The sequence below is a fragment of the Rhinatrema bivittatum genome, chromosome 9 (genome assembly GCF_901001135.1).
Source record: "Rhinatrema bivittatum chromosome 9, aRhiBiv1.1, whole genome shotgun sequence".
NCBI lineage: Eukaryota > Metazoa > Chordata > Amphibia > Gymnophiona > Rhinatrematidae > Rhinatrema > Rhinatrema bivittatum.
Genome location: NC_042623.1, coordinates 187,136,663 through 187,156,335, shown reverse-complemented (window position 1 = coordinate 187,156,335; position 19,673 = coordinate 187,136,663). Strand labels below are relative to the sequence as shown.

Below are 19,673 nucleotides of genomic sequence, written 5' to 3'. Positions count from 1 at the left end.
AAATGTGTTCTCAGTTTTGTATGCAGTTTGCAAATTGTAAATGTAAAATGCAAACAGTGCAAGCACTGCCTGCATTCGACATACAAAATTTGCAAATTGCATGCCCAAAATCGTAAAATGAACTAAATGTTTTTGAATGTGGGCCATATTGATTTGTGTGAGCAGCAGGGTCTTGCCTATAGATGGACCCCGCATTTAGAAGCCTTCCTGAGGAAAGTAAAGATCATACTCCACAGGGTCCAACTTATAAGACATATTAAAAAACATGCTCACACTCAAGAGATGTTCGGTATCAATCAAAAGCCTTTAGCAGGCTAATTCAAAAGCTAGCAGGCTAAATGAGTAATATATTTGGGCACTCCAGGATGTAACTGGAAGGAGTTGAGTTAGCTGGCTATGTGTTAGCCAGATGACTTAGCCAGCTGAGTCTGGTCGGGCCAAAGAACTGTCCTAAACTTAGCTGGCTATAGTTAGCCAGGGAAATTTAAGATGGCTATACTCAATATTGTGGCTGTACTATTGAATATACCCTCATATTTAGCTGGGTACGTTTATCCGGTTAACTTTGCTATCTGGATTGTGTCTGAATACGGCCCTCAAAATTCTTATCTAGCTTTTTTTTTGTGCTTCATTTGGAAATTTTCTGTTCTTTGCAGGCTTTGCAGTCAGATGCCACCACTGCCAGCTCAGCCTAGTGTTACGCATGCCGTCCGCGGCAGACCTGCGGCACAGCCCCCCCTCACCTCTCTTCAGTGACTCCAACGCCTGGTCCCTCGTCTTTGGTGGCGGTGGGCCACCAGCTCTGTCCTCGGGCCACCCCTGGTGCCTCCGGCTCAGCTACAGACTCTGGTGTCTCCAGTCCAGCTACCACTTCGACTGCTCCGCGGAGAGATGCTGCTACTCGGCGCCGCGCCCCTCCCTAGGCGTGCACACATGTGCATCACTGAACCTTAAGTACGGCCCGTGGTGGAAACCGAGCCGTGGCCCCGAATGATGATGTCAGCGGAGTATTGGTATTTAAGCTCAGGCTCTGCTCCTTAGCTTTGCCTTTGCAACAGGTCTCCTCACTGGTTGAGAACTCGTTGCCTCCTGAGAGATTTGTCTCGTCCCTGTGTTCCTGCTCCTCGTTGACCCTGGTTCCTGATTCCTTCATTCCTGCGTTCCTGCTCTTCAACCCTTCCTCGGATTGCCTACACGTACTTTGACTCTGCTTTGCCTGACCACGTCGTTGACTCTCTCCAGACTCAGACCTCTGCATTGCCTGACTACTTTGTTGCCTCTCTCCAGACCCAGACCTCTTGTTGCCTGACTACTCCATTTCCTCTCTCCAGCCCGGACCTCTGCATTGCCTGACTACTCCGTTGCCTCTCTCCAAGCCCGGACCTCTGCATCGCCTGACTACTCCGTTGCCTCTCTCCAGCCCCGGACCTCTGCATTGCCTGACTACTCCGTTGCCTCTCTCCAAGCTCAGACCTCTGCTTCGCCTGACTATCTCTATGATCAGACCTCAGCCTTGCTTGCCACCTCTTCCAGATTGCCGCCAGCCTTGACTCAAGCTTGCTCTATGACGCCTCTTTAGCCTATGTCCTGGACTTGGCCTATTCAGGCTTCAGCCTGCTCTTGCTTGGGCATCCCCTGTCTGACTTTGTTCCTTTGGCGCCTGGGTCTCTGGGACACTACCACATCCAGTACTAGACTATCATCTCTCCACTGCTGTCTCTGGGCTGACCTCGATCTCTCCATCAACGACGACATACAGAGGCCCACCTAAGTCCAGCCGGCCCTGGCACCCAAAGGCTCAACCCGCGGGGAATGAGGGCTGGTATTGGTGAAGAGTCAGCTGGCCTCCGTCCATCAGCCCACGCTGCCTGCTGACGGTGGGGACCCATAGGTCTCTACCTATGGGTTGCGTCAACCCCACCTTGGCCCAAGGGGCCACCTCCGGCACAACACCTAGGACCTCATGGACCACATCTCATGCCCTCCCTCCTCCGCTGCAATCACCTTTCCTTAATCTTTCTTCTTCCTCAGCCCTCTGCCTGTAGTGTACTACAGTATTCCAGCACACAAACCACTGTAAAAAATTATTACCTAGAAATGAGTTGATCTTTGGATCCCAGGAACTAAGATCCAAAAATGGATTCTAACTGTATAACAAACTAAAATGGGTTTTGTCTGTTATTAAATTTGTTATAATCTGTCTTGTCTACAAATACAGCTCATAATTTAAAAAATAAAGCTCCAATCTAGAAAAATATCAGATAAACCCTTACTTTTTGCAGCATAATCATCATACCCTACCCCCCCCAATCCAAAATTATCCTCTGTCTAAAAATAGCCACAGCTAAGAACCCCATTCAGCTGTGGTTGCTGTTCAGACGGAGCATCCTGAGCCACGCCCCTGGTGAGGTCATCTAACCCTCGACTTCAGACCGTTTAAAACCCAGGAGGCTGCGGCGCGCAGCCGCCGGCGTGCTGCCAAAGGGGCGTGCCCCTCGTGCTTGTGGATTAGCTCCGACTTGAAGTTACATGGGCAGAAAAAGGAAAATTAAGGTATTTCCCTCAGCGTCAGCTTCTTCTATGAAAAGGGGACCCATGGACACACATCTTATACGTAGGGTGAATTACATCACCCAGAATCCCACTCCGGATGTTTCTTTTTCTTCGGGGTCTATACAGAGTCCTGGCCTACACTCATCGCCTCATAATCAGGGGTCTAGAGTGGATAATATGCCGAATGATTCAAGTTTGTCATCTCCACTAGTAGATATTCCTCAAGACAAGAAGCAAACGGGCGACGCCTCAGTAGCCGGTGGAGTGCCTGGAATTCCTCTAATAGTAGGTTCAGCTATGTCAGAATGTTCTAATGTAGAGATTCCTGATCTTAAGAATGTGACTCTTCTCGATGTATGGAGGGCAGTCACTAACATGGAGAAACTTTTAACTCAATCTATGACTCAATTTGGGACTTTTACCTCTGAAACTAAGAACCCTCTTCAGGACTATGGAGCTCGTTTACATAATTTAGAAACTAATTCTTCTTCGGTAACTTCTCAGATTGCCTCATTACAGACAGTGAGCACCTCCTTTGTTAAAGATAGTTTGGTAGTGCAGAAACAACTGGAAAATTTGGAAAATGAGATGAGATCTAAGAATCTTCGTTTCCTAAATTTTTCTGTTACTAGGTTGTTACCTGCAACAGAATTATTTAGAAAATATTTAGGAGAAGTGCTGCAAATTTCCTCAAGTAAAGATATGTTAGTTTCTAAGATATATTATATCCCCATGTCTAGAATCAGCTCTATGGGTCAGGAAGAAGAGCTAGATGTGATACAATGAAATAGTCCTAACGACCTCCTTTTTGGAGGCATCAATAGATGATATTCCTACTAGGGCTACTCTTTTAGTAACCTTTTGTAGTGAACCAGATAAGAATTTACCTACAAAAATACTTTAAAAATAAGGATTTTTTTTTATGGTAAAAAAATTCTGATATTTCCTGACATTGCTAAAAGTATCCAATTGAGGAGAAAGCAATTTTTGATAAACGCTAGGTTTTTATCTTTAGGAGCGTTATTCTTCCTAAATTTTGTAATACTTATATGCTATTTCCATGTAAGTACTGTATAACATATTGTAAAGACAAATTTATTTTCTATGACCCATCTCATTTTTAAATAATTCCATCTGCTTACTTTTGAGGTTCTGAAGGTGAAAAAACTGATGTCTCTCATATTAGTTTTTATTTTTCTTCAAGGAATGATTACCAGTGTAAGTACTACCCAAATTTCATAATTATGGGGACTTCATCCAAGGCATAATGATTAATATGATGAATATCTCTATTGGTATTGTATGGGTTTCTTAATTCTTTTTACCTTTGTTTTTGCTTATGATATTATTAATGTAAATGTTAATAATTCAAATAAAGTATTGATTGTAAAAAAAAAAAAAATAAAAATAGCTCAAACTAATGCCCAAATGTACTTTTTCAGAGGAGACTGAAATACTACCCCTTAAAACACATCCTCTAAGTACACCAAGGGTTAAAATCTAATAGCAAACAAAGCTTTAACAAAACTATTCAGTACCATTTCATCAAGATCAATAACTCTCTGTTTCTTGTGATTAAATAAAACCTTTGAAGCAAACTAAAATCCCACCTCCCCATCAGAGCAGATCAATCATCTCAAAGGCCAACACTAATTAATCATCAGGCACATTAGCTTTTCAAGTAGGGAAATTTTGCCAATTAAATAATATATTTGGCTAAGAATATTAGACTGATGCTAACTGCCAATGGCTCCCAGGCTAGTGATCTGCACTTCACTGTGCTTTGCACTACTGTAGTGTTAAAATTACTCTTCCAAGGGCTGGGCTTCAGGCATTTGGCTGGCGCTGAGGCAGTGCAATCTAGGCCAGAGGTGATATTAAAATTAATGTGGTTCTCCTTCTACAGGCAGATCGGATTGTGCAGGGGAGGTGGGCAGAGTTCGCTTTCTACGATGTAACAGCAGTGCAGTTCAGGATCTGCAGGAAGGATTTGGTACCCCATGAGTCTGAGTAGGAAAGTTGTTGATTTTTTATTTATTTATTTTAACAAAACAAAAAAAAAACCCCAAACTCCCCAAAAAGGATGAAAAAAAATGGACAGACTCGGTTGTAGAGAGTTTGGAGGTAGGGAAATAGTGCAGCGTGAGGGGTGGGGGGAGAGGAGGCTCTCCCATCCCATGCCGGCAGGGCTGGTGAGGAAGTGAGTTCCAGGCAGGGGGAGGCGTGACCTGCATGGAGAGCAGCAGCGGCGGCGGCGGCGGCCACAGACACAAACCCCCGAACAAAGATAAGGGGCACGGCTGCACGGCGCTTGGGGGCAAGGTAACCCCCCAGACAAAGGCAGCGTTCGAAAGAGAAAGCCACCAGCACACAAAAAACCCGGGAACGACAAAGCAGCAAAAAATGAGGTGAGCATGGAAGGGGTCAATGTCGGGGGGGAGGTGGTGGGCATTTTCCGTTTCGTGCTCTGCGAGGAGCCCGGTGCCTTGCTGCCAGCGCTGGGGGATGCAGGGGGAGGGGATGGAGGAGCTCGGCTGCCTGCTCGTTTCTGGTTCCTAGGCAGAGCTGGGTGGGGGACGAGCTGGCGGCTCCGCGTCGCGTTGCTGTCACCCGCTCCTTCCATCTGGCAAAGCCGGGACGATCTGCGGCAGCAAAATCCGCGGCAGCAAAACTTCCGGCTTCGCGCCCTGCGCGTGGGGCCCCCGCGCTTTCTGCAGGCAGAAGCCCGGGCCCATTGGCGCCACTGGCCGCGCGCACCCCCCCTCCAAACTTGTGCTAATCCATCCCTCTCTCTCTCTCGTGTCTGTCACCGGGTGCCCGCTATTTATAAGAAAGAAAGAGACCCGTCCGCTGCTAATTTGTTGCTCATCTTTTGAATGATTTCCTCTCTTTAACAGTAGTTTTAAAACTACCATCTCTTCTCAGGATATATTTATTTTCATTACGGTTTCCGAAGTTGATTATTCAATGCGTTTGAAGCCTCTCTTCCCTCTTCTGGCCCTCTTTCCCCTTAAAAGAGAAGGAGAGAGGGACTAATGAGACTAACTTTTATCTCTCCGCACCTCCCAGATTGCGCTCCCAGCAGAGCATTATTATTATTTTTTTTTTTTAATTTAGGTGCAGACCCTTGGACTCCCGGATAAGTTAATACAGGATCTGCTTCTGGGTTAGGTAACCTGGGCATCACTCCCCGTCCTTTCCACATTCTCCAGTGCACGCCAGGATTAAATGCGGGAAGGGCCAACCACTCTGGGTGCCAAGTCGGGTTGAGGGCGCCGCACCACCCTCGTGAGTCTGCGAGTGCAGAAATCTGAAAGGAACGGGGCAGATGCCCAAAGCAAACCCTTGCCCAGGGCGCCGTATTCAGAGGCGGATTTGGAATTTTGGCGCACCCTGTCATAGTCCCTTAGATTCTTGTGACAAAAATTAAAAAATTCTGAAGCAGATTGCTAAGCATTTCCATCTTTTACATTTCATTCTAAAAATAAAGTCGTTTTATACCACATTACTATAATTTTATTGGGTGAACAAAAGTGATTTCAAGTAAGTAAGGGAGGAGACCTCTGGCATGGGGGGAGGAAACATAGAAATGACAGCGGAAGAAGACCAATAGGCCCATCCAGTCTGCCCCGCAAGCTTTCACACTTATTTTCTCATACTTATCTGTTACTTCGACCTCTGCGTTCAGGGCCCTTATTGGTAGCTTTTTGATTCTAATTTCCTTCCACCCCCGCCATTGATGCAGAGAGCAGTGCTGGAGCTGTATCAAAGTGAAGTATAAGGCTTGATGTTTGAGGGTAGTATCTGTCGTATCGAGCAAGTTACCCCGATGTTTGTATACTCATACTGCTCAGATCAATGCCTTGTTAGATGTTGGTTGAATGTAAATCCTATTTCTTCATTCCTCCCCCTGCCATTGAAGCAGTGAGCTGTGCTGGATATGCATTCAAAGTGAAGTATCAGGCTTAATTTGTTAGGGGTAGTAACCGCTGCAATAAGCAAGCTACTCCCACGCTTATTTGTTTACCCAGACTGTGCAATTCAGTCCTTGTTGGTTGTTGTCTGAATATAAATCATCTTTTCTTCATCCCCCTGCCGTTGAAGCAGTGAGCTGCGCTGGAAATGCTTTCCAAGTGAAGTAACAGGCTTAATTGGTTCGGGGTAGTAACCGCTGCAACAAGCAAGCTACTCCCACGTTTATTTGTTTACCCAGACTGTGCTACCTTGTTGGTTGTTGCCTGAATGCAAATCCTCTTTTCCACATTTCTTCTTGCCGTTGAAACATAGAGCAATGTTGGAGTCACATTAACCGTGTGAACGTTTATTGAATAATGGTATTAATCACCAGGTAGTAGCTGTCATTCCCGCAGGCCACCCCCTTACCTCTTCTCTTCATTCCCATCCTCCAGGCTGTATGGATCCACAGTGTTTATCCCACACCCCTTTGAAATCCTTCACAGTTTTGGTCTTGCTGATTTTTTCCAATGGAAAAGGTTTGTCGTTGACTTTGGATCATTAAAACCTTTCAAGTATCTGAAAGTCTGTATCATATCACCCCTGCTCCTCCTTTCCTCCAGGGTAATCAAATTTAGATTCTTCAATCTCTCCTCATCATAAGTTATTCGATGAACACCATCCACCTTTTTGGTCACCCTTCTCTGGACCACCTCCATCCTGTCTCTGTCCCTTCGGAGATACGGTCTCCAGAACTGAGCACAGTACTCCAGGTGAGGCCTCACCAAGGACCTGTACAAGGGGATAATCCAGGGGTCAGGAACCTTTTTGGCTGAGAGAGCCATAAACGCCACATATTTTAAAATGTAATTCCATGAGAGCCATACAATATGTTTAAAACTAAATACAAGTAAATGTGTGAATTTTATGTTAGATCACACTTTTAAAGTACAATAAGTCTCTGAAAATATTACACCAGGCCTTAAGACACCAATACATCTCCTATTAGGAAAACGGACCAAGTCAGGCTGCTATAGAGTCCTACACAGAAACTACACGCCAGAAGAAAACCTCACCTGAATCACATGCTGTCCCTCACCTAACATAGAATAAAGAGACCAAAACGCATAACAAGAAGCATGCAGAAAAAACTGAATTGGAAACTGCAACAAGCCAGAGTCTCTGTATGCAGTGTAACAAAGGAAAAAAGAAACATCACCCCCATCCTTATAAAACAAATCAAGAAATATAAAATCATCAGCAGTAAAACTGTACTAACAAAAAGAACATATTTTGAAACAGCTGATGAGTGGAATATCCAATAATTAAAAACTCATATAAAACATTTCCAGATAGCAACAAAATATTTCAAAATAGCAGACACAAAGACCCAGTAATGAAAAATAAAGGATACAAATTTTTTTTTGCTCTGCATACCTGGGAACGTTTGATATCCAGGTGTCCTGAGATTGTTCTGAATTAGCAGGAGGTGGGGTGGTTTGCTTGGAACTTTCTCCTCTGTCACCTACCAGCGCTCTCTCTCACACTGGCTCTCAATGACACACCTATACACACATGCTCTCAGTACTCACATATACACATGTTTTTTCTCTCTCACTTATATAGGCTCTTAATTACACATTTACACACATGCTGTCTATCTTTTCACACTTACACACACACACAGGCTTTCAATCACATAAATACATGCTGTCTTTTTCTCTCACACACAGACTCTCATTCACATGTTTACAAACATGTCCTCTCTTTCTCTCATTTACACACAGGCTCTCAATCACATACTCACATGCTCCATCACCTAAACCAGCTCTCAATCACACATAGACACACATGGTCTCTCTCTTACTTATACACACAGGCTCTTAATCATACATACACATGATTTCTCTCACACACAAAGGATCTCAATCTTACACACATACCCTTTCACACAAACAGGTTTTCAATCACAAACTTACACATACAGGTTCCCAATGGTAAACTTACATTCATGCTCGCTCTCAATCACAGACATACTCTCTTTCACATGTACAGGCTCTCAATCATTCACATACATGCAATCTCTCACACACACACAGGCCCCCCCCCCCCCCCCCCCCCGCGGCTCGGAAGAGGAAGTGGAGAGTATCGGGTGCCTGCGCGGCAAGAAGAGGCCACGCTAGTGCGCTCGGCATCGGCCCGAAGAAAAGAAGACTGCAGCGCGGCTCGGAGGAAAATGAAGATCTTCAACCGCGGCCCTTCACACCCCATCGAATACATTTCTTTAGGATTTCCACACCCCATAAGCATGACTGCACTTCTTGGCATTGAATCTCAGCTGCCATAACTTCGACCAGTCTTCCAGCTTCCGTAAATCCCGTCTCATTCTCTCCACTCCTTCCGGCGTGTCCACTCTGTTGCAGATCTTAGTATCATACGCAAATAGACAAACCTTACCTTCTATCTTGCCCGTGATGTCGCTCACAAAGATATTGAACAGGACCGGTCCCAACACTGACCCTTGCGGTACTCCGCTCATCACCTCTCTCTCTTTAAAGTAAGTTCCATTAACCATCCCACGTTGTTTTCTGTCCTTCAAACAATTTGCTATCCAGGCCACCACCTTGGCACTCACACCCAAGCTTCTCGTTTTATTCACAAGCCTCCTGTGCGGGACCGTATCAAACGCTTTGCTGAAATCCAAGTAGATGACATTGAGCACTCTTCCTCGATCCAATTCCTTAGGCACCCAATCAAAAAAGTCGATCAGATTTGTCTGACAGGACCTTCCCCTAGTGAATCCATGCTGCCTCTGGTCCATCAATTCTGCTGCTTGTAGATAGTTCACTATTCTTTCTTTTAACAGCAACTCCAATACTTTTCCTACCACTGAGGTGAGGCTAACCGGTCTGTAGTTTCCAGCCTCCTCTCTGCTCCCACTCTTGTGAAGCAGGACCACCACCGCTCTTCTCCAGTCACTCGGCACCACTCCCATTTCCAGGGATCTATTGAACAGGTCACACAGCGGAGCCAACAGTACATCTCTGAGCTCTCTCAGTATCCTGGGATGAACCTCATCAGGTCCCATGGCTTTGTCCACCTTTAGTTTTCCTAGCTTTTCCCATACATTCTCTTCCGTAAATGGAGTTACATCTACTCCACTCCCCTCCAATTTCTTGTTAACTAGCGACGGTCCTTCTCCGGGGTCCTCTTTAGTGAACACCGAACTGAAGTATTCGTTTAATATTTCTGCCATTTCTTCATCTGTCTCCACCCATTGATCCTTTTCACCTTTCAATTTCACTATACCACTTTGAACTTTTCTCCTTTCTCTGATGTATCTGAAAAATGTTTTGTCACCTCGCTTTACCTCTTTGGCAATCCTTTCTTCCGCTTGACTTTTCACTTTCTTGATTACTTTCTTCGTCTCCCTCAGTTCCACCAGATATTCTTCCTTGTGATCCTCCCTTTGGGATCCTTTATATTTCTTGAATGCTGTTCTTTTATCTTTTATTTTATCAGCCACCTCCTTTGTGAACCAGATAGGTTTCATTCTCTTCTTGCTTTTCTTTACTTTTCTAACATATAGATTAGTTGCCTTGGTAATTGCTCCTTTTAGTTTGGCCCACTGTTGTTCCACATCTCTCTTGTTCTCCCAGCCTTCCAGTTCTTCCTCCAGGTACTTTCCCATTTCATCAAAGTCTGTGTTTTTGAACTGCAAAACTTTGGTCCGTGTGCTTCTTCTCCGTATCCTATTTGTGATATTAAACCATAGCGTTTGATGATCACTGGTGCTGAGGTGGGCGCCTACCTGGACATTAGAGACATTATCTCCATTAGTGAGCACTAAATCGAGTATAGCTCCCTCCCTCGTAGGCTCCATTACCATTTGTTTGAACAGAGCCCCTTGCAGGGCATCTACTATCTCTCTACTGCTGTTAGATTCTGCAGAAGGGATTCTCCAGTTTACATCTGGCAGATTAAAATCTCCAACAATCACCACTTCTCCCTTCTTATTCATCTTGTGGATGTCTTCAATCAGTTCTCTGTCTAGTACTTCCATTTGATTTGGAGGCCTGTAAACCACTCCAATAAAAACTGATGCCACATCATCTTTTTTTAGGACGGCCCATAAAGCTTCTTCATTGCCCCATCTTCCTTGCAGCTCAGATGCTTGGATATTCAGTGCCGGGAAAAATAGTGGAAACTATTCTCAAGAACAAAATTGTAAAGCATATAGAAAGACATGATTTAATGGAACATAGTCAACATGGATTTACCCAAGGGAAGTCTTGCCTAACAAATCTGCTTCATTTTTTTGAAGGGGTTAATGAACATGTGGATAAAGGTGAACCGGTAGATGTAGTGTATTTGGATTTTCAGAAGGCGTTTGACAAAGTCCCTCATGAGAGGCTTCTACGAAAACTAAAAAGTCATGGGATAGGAGGCGATGTCCTTTCGTGGATTACAAGCTGGTTAAAAGACAGGAAACAGAGAGTAGGATTAAATGGTCAATTTTCTCAGTGGAAAAGGGTAAACAGTGGAGTGCCTCAGGGATCTGTACTTGGACCGGTGCTTTTCAATCTACTAGATAAGGGCAACCAAAATGATAAAGGGGATGGAACATCTCCCCTATGAGGAAAGGCTGAAGAGATTAGGGCTGTTCAGCTTGGAGAAGAGACGGCTGAGGGGGGATATGATAGAGGTCTTTAAGATCATGAGAGGTCTTGAACGAGTAGATGTGACTCGGTTCTTTTCACTTTCGAATAATAGAAGGACTAGGGGGCATTCCATGAAGTTAGCAAGTAGCACATTTAAGACTAATCTGAGAAAATTCTTTTTCACTCAATGCACAATAAAGCTCTGGAATTTGTTGCCAGAGGATGTGGTTAGTGCAGTTAGTGTAGCTGGGTTCAAAAAAGGTTTGGATAAGTTCTTGGAGGAGAAGTCCATTAATGGCTATTAATCAATTTTACTTAGGGAATAGCCACTGCTATTAATTGCATCAGTAGCATGGGATCTTCTTAGTGTTTGGGTAATTGCCAGGTTTTTGTGGCCTGGTTTTGGCCTCTGTTGGAAACAGGATGCTGGGCTTGATGGACCCTTGGTCTGACCCAGCATGGCAATTTCTTATGTTCTTATTGTTTCTGACATAAAGAGTTACTCCTCCCCCTTTCCTGTCCTCTCTGTCCTTCCTTAATAAGTTATAGCCCGGTATTGCCGTATCCCAAACATGAGATTCCGTGAACCATGTCTCTGTGACAGCAACAACGTCCAAGTCCGCCTCCACCATTAGGGCTGGCAGATCTGGGATTTTACTGCCCAAACTATGAGCATTTGTGCTCATAGCTTTCCATTCTGGTACAGGTTAATGCTTTTCTTGGACTCCCTTTAGCTGACTTTTGTTATTTCCTTTGCCTTTTTCATTGCATTTGTATTTGGGGGTGACATTTAATGTCCTAATGTCACCCCCGTCCTCTAGTTTAAATGCCTTATGACATAGGATTTGAATTTATCTCTTAGGATCTTTTTTCCCTCCAGAGACAAAGCTTTTTTCTGTTCCATACACGGCCCCAGCTCCCAAAATATCCAAAACGCTTTTCTTTACACCAGGATTTGTGCCATGCATTGAAGTGGAGTGAGAGAAGGAAAGAGGACTGGGGATGAGGAGGATGGGAGATGGGGAAGATCAGGAATCTGGGATGGGGGGAGGGAGAGGGCGGTAGTTTCCTGGATTGAGGAAGGGTGAGGAGGGGAGTCGGAAGGGTTGGGGAGTGGGTTCCAGGATCTGGGGAGAAGGGAAAGGTAGGAAGGAAGGATGGTTCTAGGATCTGGGGGAGAGAATCTTAAGATCAAGGGAGGGAGAATTTGAATTGTAGTGGGTGGGGAGGAGGGAGGTGTCCCTCCCATGCTCCGGTCTAGCGCCTCCTCCTTGCATCCATGCTCTCCAGCATCCCACCCAATATCACATATACACACACACGGCATGACCCCTTCCGCTCTCACACACATTAACAACTGCCCCCTACTCTTGTTACCCTCTCGCACACAGACATACGCCCCCCAAGCTGATCCTCCTCGCGACCTCCAGCCGCCTTCCAATGATCTCTACTCTGCCTCTCCTACTCTCCTCAATTATATCCCATTTGCTCTATCTGCTGCAAGCTCTTCCGTTCCCTGCATGCTCCCTGGAGGTTTGGGGCTGGATAAGGACTCGGAGTGAGATTCAGCACAGCTGAAAGGCAACAAATATTCAGCCGGCCTGCTGCCCTAGGCACAGGCCTAGTGTGCCTATTGACAAATCCAGGCCTGGCCGTATTGTCTGGCAACTGACTGAGTTTGAATAATCTTGGAGGTGGCTCCAAACACCAATAAAGTAGACAGGTAATATTGGGCTGATAATGCTCAAAGAGGCAGACTTTTGGGACCACTTAAGCATTGTGTGTTTGGGATGCGGTTACCGTTGCAACAACTCTCAGAGAATAAAGTCCACCGTCACTTTTCCCATGAAACTCATTACTGGTGCACAGTACCCAAGGACATCTGCACTTTTTTTGGGGGGGGAAGAGAGGGGAGTGTCCAAACAAAATAACGCGCGTAGAATTGAAAATGTGATCTGTGCACGTTACTGTCCTCCTGCGACCTAAAACCCGCCGAGGAAGCGCCTTCTGGAAATGCATCTAAAAGCTGTTTTAACGGCATTGAGGAAGGATAATTTTCACAGCCGATTTATCAAGGCAAACTGGTATTTACTTGCAGAATGGCCTTTGAAAGTCATTCTCCCCCATTTTCTTTTTATCAAAACCTATCCCACAGAACCTAACCTGCACCTCTTTTTCCTGTTCCTTAATGTAGGGATGGCCAGTTGCATTCCCCAGAGGCCACAAAAAGGCTCTGGTTAACAGGAGAAAGACCATAAACATTTCTGAAAAATATTTGCATGCATCTGGCCTAAGAAATAAGGCAATTTAGCATATTTTGCATTTTCCAAAAAACCAGGCCTTTGTGCCCCTGTGGACTGAGGTTGGTCATCCCTGGAGAGAGAGTGGGGGAGGGGGAATCTACCATAAGACAGACTTTTAACAAATTCTGATTTGCAAAGGCCAGCTGGAGCTATTTTGGAAAATGGTGTCGACCGGCTCAGAGCTCAGGGGGTGCTCCAGTTCACCGCTGGACCACCAAGGTTATCTTCTTTTAGAGAAGGGGAGGGTCCACTAGATTATCAGGGAATCTGTTGTGTTTAAGGGGAGGGGGTCTGGAGTGTGGGGAGGGCTGCTTCTGGGGTCTGAGCAGGTGTTTGAATCGGGGGTATTTGGAGTGAGGGGTTGACTGCACAACATGTTATATATTTTTAAACTTTTTTAAAAATTTCAGCCATCTTGATAGGTAGCGGAGGTCTACCCAGACCTCAGGGGGGATTGGGATGGGAGATTTCCAGGTCTCATGGCCCTTTTAGAAGATGGTGGCCACAGGCAAAAGGGACCACCGGCGTGCATTTTTCAGCCTTTTCCAGTGATATTTTTTCTTGCAGATTTTTTCCATGAGAAAAATTATCATGGGGAAACCACTGTGACATTTTCCCAGGGAGGGGCCAAATATTGTGGGAACATATTTTGCTCTTCTGGGGAAACATTTCACAGCATAGTAAATGACCCGCTAAGTTTTTTTTATTATTAGCATAAAATAACATATCTATAATATGTTGCAATTGAAAAACTTTTTGTAACAGCAAAAATAGTAATAAAGTGGAAGGGTGGTAGTTTCATATGTTAACCAGTTACAGGCACCAAAACTTGGTTACCAAAAAGCTTTTTGATTATAAACAAACTGCCCTCCACCTCATAATATAGCAGATTTCACAAATGATTTAAAAAAATAAATTTTTTAAAAAATATATACTGTGAATTGAGTGACTTCAAAATGTCTAAATCCAAATCTTCATATATTTATTTATTTATTTATTTAACATTTTTTCTATACCGACCTTCATGGTTAAAATACCATATCAGGACGGTTTACATCGAACAGGGGTAAAATAACTAGATAAAGGAAGAAAAAACAAAGTTACATTACAACGAGGACTGTGAACTTGGAAGCTTAGGAAGCTAGAAGAGAAATATAAAGTTAAGTTAAAGGGAGAGAAACAAATTCCGGACTAGAGGTAGTCCAGACTAGAGATAGTCCACATGTTAGAGTCGGTATCCATGCTGTCAAGGTATTCAGAGGAGGGGAGGATCCATTAATCATGGGTAGATAACGCCTAATGTGTATCCCAGGGTTCTGGGAAGGCTTGGCGGAACAGCCACGTTTTGAGTTTTTTCTTAAAAGTTAGCAGGCAAGGTTCCAGCCTAAGTTCTGCAGGGAGGTTGTTCCAGATGGCTGGGCCTGCTGTCGAAAATGCTCGGTCCCTGGATGCGATGAGTCGTGTGGCTTTGGTTGGAGGGGCTTGTAGCGTTCCTTTGGATATTTCTCTCATTGGCCTGTTAGAAGTATGGAGTTTTAATGGAATTTCAAGGTCGAGATAAAGGAGATTATAGATGAATTTGTGTATTAATGTTAAAGATTTGTGAAGGACTCTGTAATTGACTGGTAACCAGTGTAGATTTCGGAGGATGGGTGAAATATGATCATTCCGGTTGGTGCTTGTCAGGATTCTAGCTGCCGCATTCTGTATCATCTGGAGAGGCCTGATGGATGAGTTGGGTAATCCTGTGAAGAGCGCGCTGCAGTAGTCTATTTTGGCAAAAATCAATGTCACGCCTCTGTTGTTTATCAATCTTCTTTCCACCTAATGCCGGTCGCAAAAGCTGAAACAAACTACTCAATACCATAACTGGTTTCAATAAATACTTAGCTTCCTGAATCACCCAACATGGCCATGTTTCAGAGCATTGCCCTTCATCAGGGGGATTCTGTGCATGAATGATCAAAACTCTCCGGCAGCAGAAAGCCAGTGGACGGAGTAGGCTTTGTGGCAACCAAGTCTTGGTGCCTGTGGCCGTTTAATATATGAAACTACCACCCTTCCGCTTTATTACTATTTTTGCTGTTACAAAAATTTTTTCGAAGCAGAGTTTTCACGCATTAAGTTTACCACAGGGGTTAAACATTTTGAGTTAGAGGTGGTCTGTTGTTAACCCCCAAGAGTAGAGAGTTTTGTGATTTATTGTGTTGGCAGATGATGTCAGTTCCTGAAAGCACTTTCTGAGTCACCTTTCATTGAAGTTGCTCTCCCCTTGCCTCAATAAGAAATTAGCCCCTGTTGTCCTACAACCTTTAGGTCATCAAGATTTGCCACAAAGGTGAGGTGGAGGCCGTGGCTGATACTGCAAATAATTTCTGTGAGGCATTAAATACCATGCATGTACAAAGCACCTAAAAAATCTTGCCAAATTAATACATGCCACAAGCCATATCATTGCAATCTCTTGGCAGGCCACACCCGGCTTTGACCATGTGGACAAACTAAGTGGAGGAGTTTATGGAATGTGAAACATACATGCATTCCCGTATGGCAATCCTGTTTCTTCAAGGCAATCGTCACGTCATCGTCCCATTTCAAGCTATAACCCCTCCAATCTTATCACTATTCCCCTTCGCCCTCCCTCTTCTCTTCCTTTCTCATGCTCCCTGTGAAATGTAAGCTCTATCTCCAAGAAGCTTGCCTTTATTCATGACCTTTTTATCTCTCGTTCTCTTCATCTCCTTGAGTTAACAGAGACCTGGCTTTCCCCTGAGGACACTGCTTCAGTTGCAGCTCTCTGTCATGGAGGTTATCTTTTCTCTCAAACACCTCTCCTGGTAGGCTGTGGTGGTGGTGTTGGATTGCTGCTCTCCCTCTCCTGTAGATTTCAACCCCCGTCTTCCACCTCAATTCCATTCTTTTTTTCTTCTTTTGAAGCCCATTCCATCCACTATTCATTCCACTACTTCTCCGGGTAGCGGTCATCTATCGACCCCCTGATAAATCTCTCCTCCTTTCTCACTGACTTTGATTCCTGGCTTTCCTTCTTCATTGTCCTATTTTCCCCTTCCCTTATTTTGGTGACTTTAACTTCTATGTTGATGATCCCTCTAATTCTTATGCCCCAAAACTCCTTTCTTTAACCTCTTCATTTGATCTCCGACTCTGCTCTATCACCTCTACTCACCAGCATGGCCACTGCTTTGACTTAGTCTTTGCTTCCAACTGCAGTCTCTCAGACTTTTCTACTTAAGTTCTTCTGATCTCAGACCATCACATGATAACTTTCACATTAAACCACCCTCCCCCACAGACTCGTCCAGTCACCACTTACACTTTTAGGAATCTCCAAGCTGTTGATATTTGTATCTTTTCCACTGCTGTTCATCTCCCCTTTCCTCCTCCTCTGTTGATGAAGCAGTTTGTTCTTACAACACTATACTCTCTTCAGCCTTAGACACTCTTGCCCCTCCTCTTACCCATCCTGTAAAGTGCATTAAATCCCAGCCTTGGCTCACCCCTAGAGTTTGCTACTTACGTTCCTGTGCCCGCTCAGCAGAACGTCTCTGGCTAAAATCTCCTGCCCATGCAGACTTCATACACTCCTCAGACAGTGTACACTCTTTACTTACAGTGTGTTGCTTCATCTTAGCTCAGTGTTTGGACAGTGTTGCATACAGGAGCTACCTTCCTCCCGGATACCTGGCCTCATCTGGTTATCCCCACCTGGATCCCAGCTCTTATTCCCCAGTTTATGCCATCTGAGCTCCACCTGCTCCATAAGATCCCACTCATACTCGCCTTAAGGCATTTGAGGTAGACCAGGTGTCTAGCCTGGTCCTGCACACGTATATAGGGGAACACTAGGGGCACTGCCTCACATGGCCATAGAGGCGCAAACTCATAAAAAAAACTTTTAAAAATATATCTGAAGCAGAAAAGCCTGTGAGGAAGTCATTTGGACTGTTAGATGATCGAGGGGTTAAAGGGGCACTTAGGGAAGATAAGGCCATTGTGGAAAGATTAAACGATTTCTTTGCTTTGGTGTTTACTGACGAGTATAATGGGGAGATATCCATTCCAGAGACAGTTTTCAAGGGTGACGATTCAGATGGACTGAACCAAATCACGGTGAAGCTGGTAGGCCAGATTGACAAACTGAAGAGTAGTAAATCACCTGGATTGGATGGTATATACCTCAGGGCTCTGAAAGAACTCAAAAATGAAATTTCAGACCTATTACAATTCATTTGTAAACTATCATTAAAATCATCCATTGTACCTGAAGACTGGAAGGTAGCCAGTGTAATCCCGATTATTAAAATGGGCTCTGGGGAGATTTGAGAAACTGTAGACCGGTGAGCCTGACTTCAGTGCTGTGAAAAATTGTGAAAACTGTTATAAAGAATAAAATCACAGAACATTTAGATAGTCATGGTTTAATGGGACATAGCCAGCATGGAGATACCCAAGGGAAGTCTTGCCTCACAAATGCCCTTCATCATGGTCTACAAAATCATGAAAGGACCTGAACAGGTTAATGTTAATTGGTTATTTACTCTCTCAGAAAATAGAAGGACCAGGGGACACTCCATGAAGTTAGCAAGTAGCTCATTTAAAACAAAATGAAGAAAATACTTTTTCACTCAGCGTATAGTTAAGCTCTGGAATTCATTGCCAGAGGATGTGGTTATGGCAGTTAGTGTAGCTGGGTTTAAAAAAAGTTTGGATAAGTTCCTAGAGGAAAAATCCATAAACTGCTATTAATCAATAAGGAATAGTAACTTGAGAACTTTTTAATGTTTGGGTATTTGCCAGGTACTTGTGACTTGGATTGGTCACTGTTGGGTGTGATGGACCCTTGGTCTGACTCAGTATGGCATATCTTATGTTTTTATGTTCTTATGTACTAATTCTCTTGGTGCTCTGATTTCCTCTCATGGCTTTCAATACCATTTTTATGTTGATGACTCTTAGATCTACCTTTCTAAACCAGAAATCCACTCCCGGATCTTGGCTTGCTTGTCTGACATTGCTGCCTGGATGTCCCGCAACCACCTTAAACTCAGCATGGCCAAGACCACCCAAACCCACCTCCCCTCTTCCTCCTTTGTCTGTTTTTTGTGAATAACACGGTCGTCATCCCGGTCCCATCAGCCCGTAACTTTGGAGTCCTCTTCGATTCCTCTCTCTCCTTTTCTATGCATATCCAAAACTCTGCTGAAATGTGCCATTTATTTCTTTATAACATTGCCAAAATCCGTCCTTTCCTTTCTGAACACACTATAAGAACCCTTACCCACTCTCTCACGTTCTCCCACTTAGACAATTGAAACCTGCTCCTCACAGGTCTCCCGGCAAGCCATCTCTCTCCACTGCAATCTATCCTAAATTCAGCTGCATGACTTATCTTTTGTCAAAGTTGCTGCATTCCTATAACCCCTCTTCTGAAGACACTGAATGGGCTCCCTATCCGCTCCCGCTTACAGTTCAAGCTCCTTTTTCTCACCTACAAATGCCTTCACCCTGCAGCACCTCCCTCTCCTCTCTTATCTCTCTCTACACCCCTCCTCATGCACTCCGCTCGTTGGATAAGTCGCTCCCCTATCTGTGCCCTTCTCCTCTACTGCCAGCTCCTGACTCCGTGCTTTCCACCTGACTGCGCCGTGTGCTTGGAACAGTCTCCTTGAACTGGTGCGTCATGCTCCCTTTCTGGCCATGTTTATATCCCATCTACAGACCCAACGTTTTGAAACCGCTATTAAATCTCTGGCCTGATTGTCTACTTTTAGTCTTGTTAACTCATTTTCTTTTCAACCATTCTCTTACTTTATGAAATACCCCAAGTCTCTTGCCCTGTATGCTTGTCTTATTAGATTGTAAGCTCTGTTGAGAAGGGATTGCCGTTTTATATGTTTGTGCAGCGCTGAGTATGTCATATAGCGCTATAAAAATGTTAAGTAGTAGTAAGTGTAAGACTGAGAATTATCACAAAATCTATGTCTATGGAATTATCTGAATGAAGAGAAAGAGAGTGCTTCACTCATTACCACTACGATTATTATGATCAATCTTCTCACTTCTGTTTCCAAACTGATGTGCTGTTTGGTTATCAGTACTAGGGATGTGCATTCTTGGGTCAATTCGTTTCGTCAGTGCACGCATATCTCACGAATGGATAGTACGCACACAAAACGGATAG

At 44.4% G+C, this 19,673-nt stretch overlaps 1 protein-coding gene across 5 annotated transcripts in view; it reads left to right on the top strand.

The window, feature by feature from the left end:
* Positions 1-4,467: 4,467 nt before the first annotated feature.
* The window catches only part of MASP1 (mannan binding lectin serine peptidase 1), a 139,374-nt gene continuing 124,168 nt past the window's right edge, over positions 4,468-19,673 (top strand). For 3 of the 5 annotated variants that reach the window (XM_029615771.1, XM_029615772.1, XM_029615773.1), the window contains exon 1: positions 4,472-4,961. In XM_029615771.1, the coding sequence (XP_029471631.1) occupies positions 4,786-4,961 (176 nt within the window). In that variant the 5' untranslated portion in view covers positions 4,472-4,785. Of the gene's footprint in view, positions 4,962-19,673 lie in introns of all 5 variants that reach the window. The other 2 variants (XM_029615770.1, XM_029615774.1) reach the window with 2 other exon arrangements.